A 4,254-nucleotide genomic window follows, 5' to 3' on the forward strand; every position below is an offset into this window, starting at 1 on the left:
CAAAAATATACTTTAAGATACATATATAATTTTTATACATTCATTTTATACTATTTTTTTCTTACTTTTCATTTTTTTTAATTATAAAAATTCACTTTTTTATGATTATTTTATTATTATTAATTGTGTCAAATGTAAATGTATATCATTATTCTAATTGTTAAGGTAATCTTTGTGTTTGCTCTTTTAAATTTCATCATTACTTTATTCAATTGTTCAGAAATTTGTAACATCATTTACTGTAATATTTCTCATATTTTTTTAATTGCATTTTCTTTTTTATATTTGTAATTTTTTCTCTTTATCATGCTGCTGTGTATAATTATTTTAAATCTTAAGAGGATTTATTTTAAAACTGTGGTAGTGGGGAGCTCTATTCTGCCTCGTTGAGCATTCGTTTACGTATAGAGGTAAGGGAAGCTTATATAATTTGATTTAAATTTCTTTTTGAATGTTGGTATGTTTGCATGATACGTTGTTTGATTATGTGATGAATATGAAATATGCGTGTACTACTTGTTTGGACGTGTCGATGGATGACTGATACATGTTGTGAATCGAGTTGAAAAAGGGCTTGATCTTCAAACTGTAGTGTTATTAGTAAAGGTGATAGTATGGTCGAGCGTCATTAGCGAGAGTTCGGTTCTTCTTGGGAGTGCATGGTCTTACCTGATTTCTCATGCTTTAGGGATAATGTCTAAGAGTCTTTATGTAATACTATATAGAATTAGGTAAACTGTGACCGAGAAATCGTATTAAAAGTTCAGTTTTTCCTTTGAACGTCTGTCCAGATTAAGTTCTTCTAGAAAGGATTTCGTTAATGAAGATCGTGTTATAATATTAGATATGTATATATGAGTGTTCGGCCAAAGTGTAGTCTTTCCTTAGGTTTCCTAAACAGTTTAGTTAATGTATTATATACTGAGGTCATTGACGTTATCGTTCTTTTTCATTAAAAATAAGTGTGGCGCAATTGTGTGTGTGTGTGTGTGTATATATATATATATTCTTTCGTTTTATGGAAGTTTATTAGTGCTCAGTCTTGAACCAAGTGTTCGATTTCAGTAGCGCTCGTTCCTGATAAGTACTAGGACTTGGACCAACGCTCGTTCAATAGTGTTCAGTTTCTACAAGGCTCGATCTTAAACCAAGTGTTGGGTCTTGTTTTCTGTAATATATTATTATCGTTCTTAGAATAAGAGTCTCCATTCAAACTCGATAGTGTTCGTTACTTCATAGTTTCTTATCAGTATTAGTATTTAGTGTCAAACAGTGTTGGTCTTTAAAAGGTGTTCGGCCTAGAGCCTTAGTACTCGTCCTAGGCTTCGTGGCGTCCACTTTGAACTCTTAGGTGTCTGTTTATTGAAATGATGAGTAGCGCTCAGTCATGTTAGTTTCTAAGAAGCGTTATTCCAGTCGTACTTGGACTATGATAAGAACATATGATCTTATTTCATTTGAATATATGGATGATAAAGTATGAGAGAATTTGAAATGTGAAGTGGATGAAATAGTTTGATTATGAATGAGTATTCTATATAAAATTAATTTCGACAAGAACAACTATATAAAATAACAATTATTTCACTCCAATTAGTGATAAAATTTAGCTATAAAGATTCAAATAAAAAATATAAATATATAAATACTTAATAAAAAAATATTTCTAAAAACATAACTTATTAAGCATATTGAAAATACTATAAGATGTAAGTTATGGTCATTGACATTAATAGATTAATATTATACGTTTAACATTGTTTTTATAATAAAGTTTAAACCGTACCAACTTATATTGTAAAATAAGGGAAGGAACATTTGTATTGATTTATGATCCTTTGCCTTGTTCAAGAACTATATGTTTTGCGAGTTTCAAACACCGAATAGAACAAGTCCCATTGTTCTTTCCACCACCACTTGGCATACTCTAATTCAGCCGGCCCCTCCTCCCCACTTTCTCCCATAAATTAAAAACCTACCACCAAACCTTCACTTTCATTTAATTCCTCATGCTTATGCTTTTCCTTCCTCACCAATCCACCCCAAAGAAAACAACATGGACAGGCTCATAAAGTTAGAGCCTTCAAACACAGTCGTAATAAGAGTAGAACCAGGCCAAAAGTGCCAAGGCAAAATCACCTTACACAACGTCATGCACACAATGCCGGTGGCCTTCAGGCTTCAACCCCTCATCAAAACTCGTTACGTAGTTAAGCCCCACTCAGGTATTATCTCCCCCTTAGCCACGCTCACTGTAGAAATCACCTATCATACACCCTCCACCACCACCCTCCCCCATTCCTTCCCTCACTCCAACGACTCCTTCCTCCTACACAGTGTCTTGGTTCCAGGAGCCGCCATCAGAGAACCCTCCTCCATGTTCGACGCTGTTCCCTCCGACTGGTTTAAGAAAAAACAAGTCTTCGTCGACAGCGGCATAAGGGTCATGTTTTTAGGGTCACACATTCTGGCCCACTTGGTCTCGCTCGGCGAAATCGATGAGGTTAGGGAAGCTCTGGAGAGAAGCGACCCTTCATGGGGAATTGTAAACAGCACCGACCCACATGGCCAGACATTGCTCCACTTGGCGGTCGCACAGGGAAGAGCTGACCTCGTTCAGCTGCTTCTGGAGTTCGAGGCCGATACCGAGGCAACAAACCGTTCTGGGTTGACCCCACTTGAGGCTGCAGCATCGTGTAACGAAACATTGATCGTGGAGCTTCTTCTGGCTCGCAGGGCCAACACGGAGCGAGCTGAAATGGCCGTGTTTGGGCCGATTCATCAGGCGGCTAGAGGAGGACACGTGGAGGTCCTGAGACTGCTCTTGCTCAAAGGCGCCAAAGTGGACTCGCTCACGAAAGACGGCAACACTGCTTTGCACGTTGCAGTTGAGGAGCGTCGAAGAGACTGTGTTAGACTTCTTCTAGCCAACGGTGCCAGAACTGACCTTAAGAACGCAAGAGAAGGTAATTAATGTTGATAATTCATTATAAACTTAACCCTTCATCTTTTGATATTATAATTTCTAATGATAATCATGTCTAACAGGTGACACCCCTTTGCATACGGCAGCAGCAGCAGGAGACGAGAGCATGGTGAAGCTCCTGCTGCAAAAGGGCAATGCCAATAAGGACGTTCGAAACGCACAAGGAAAAACCGCCTACGACGTCGCGGTGGAGAACGGCCACGAGCGCCTCTTTGACGCCCTGAGTCTGGGCGACAAGCTGTGCACGGCTGCAAAGAAAGGCGAAGTGAGAACCATCCAGAAGCTTCTGGAGAACGGCGCGGACCTTAACGGGAGGGACCAGCACGGTTGGACCGCGCTGCACCGGGCCTCGTTCAAAGGGCGAATCGACGTGGTGAAGGTTCTGGTGGAGAGAGGGGTGGAGGTGGACGCGAAGGACGAAGAAGGGTACACGGCACTGCACTGTGCGGCGGAGGCGGGGCACGCAGACGTGACGGAGTTTTTGGTGAAGAAAGGTGCGGACGTTGAGGCGAGGACTAGGAAGGGCGTGAGCGCGTTGCAGATAACAGAGTCGTTGAACTACGTGGGGATCACGAGGGTTCTTGTTAACGGTGGGGCTAGTAGGGAAAATTCTGATAGAGTCGCTGCGTTTGGTGCAATTGCTTTTGGGAGTAAGATAATGGAAGGTGGGGGTGTTGTTAAGAAGAGGAGGGGTGGTGACAGAGGTAATATCAGAGGGTTGAATAATGGTGCTGGTTTTGGTCGCTCATTGGCTCTGGCTGTGCTCTAATGACAGAGATGCTGATTCATTAATGGTGCTTTCTTGCTAGTGATTTGGTACATTAGAATGAGAGGAATTGAGACCGATTTTCGGCTTTGGCTCGTTTGATAGAGAAGCATTTGGGACTGGTTTTGGGTTTTGCATGGCTGTGATTTTAAGCTTGGCAATGGAATTGTTAGTTTAAGACAAAATGTTAGTTTCTTAAATTTTAAAATGGTTAATATCATTGATCCTCGTTGTGCAGAAAGTGTTATATGAACAGTAGAAATGAAAAATGAAAGAAAAATTGCTTGGGAAAATACTATGTGTTTGATAGATATTTGGTAGATATTTTCTCGGACCGAAAGATGAACTTTTGTTGACGTGGCTTTTCTGTTTTCCGATGCTGGAATCGAGTGCTCCGCTCGCTTGGACTCTGGATGTCGTTCGGTTGGATTCTGGATGTCGTGGTTAGGCGTCTTGTCGCTCACAAATGAATATTAATGTAATTGAGTATTATGAACTCAAT

General features: G+C 40.4%; 1 protein-coding gene across 1 annotated transcript; it reads left to right on the forward strand.

The window, feature by feature from the left end:
- Positions 1-2,017: 2,017 nt before the first annotated feature.
- On the forward strand, positions 2,018-4,036 carry LOC124843522 (protein VAPYRIN-like). The gene is made up of 2 exons (XM_047320280.2): positions 2,018-2,966; positions 3,049-4,036. Exons 1-2 carry the CDS (start codon positions 2,057-2,059, stop codon positions 3,753-3,755), a joined length of 1,617 nt encoding a protein of 538 aa, XP_047176236.2. The 5' UTR covers positions 2,018-2,056; the 3' UTR covers positions 3,756-4,036.
- The last annotated feature ends 218 nt before the right edge of the window (positions 4,037-4,254 follow it).

The sequence above is a fragment of the Vigna umbellata genome, chromosome 4, assembly GCF_029865625.1.
Source record: "Vigna umbellata cultivar VRB3 chromosome 4, Vumbellata_1.0, whole genome shotgun sequence".
Classification (NCBI taxonomy): Eukaryota; Viridiplantae; Streptophyta; class Magnoliopsida; order Fabales; family Fabaceae; genus Vigna; species Vigna umbellata.

Excerpts from the sequence above, each read along its gene's own strand:
- LOC124843522 (XM_047320280.2), top strand. The coding sequence starts at position 2,057 with ATGGACAGGCTCATAAAGTTAGAGCCTTCAAACACAGTCGTAATAAGA. Across the intron at positions 2,967-3,048 it reads CCTTAAGAACGCAAGAGAAG|GTGACACCCCTTTGCATACG; the intron begins GTAATTAATGTT and ends CATGTCTAACAG.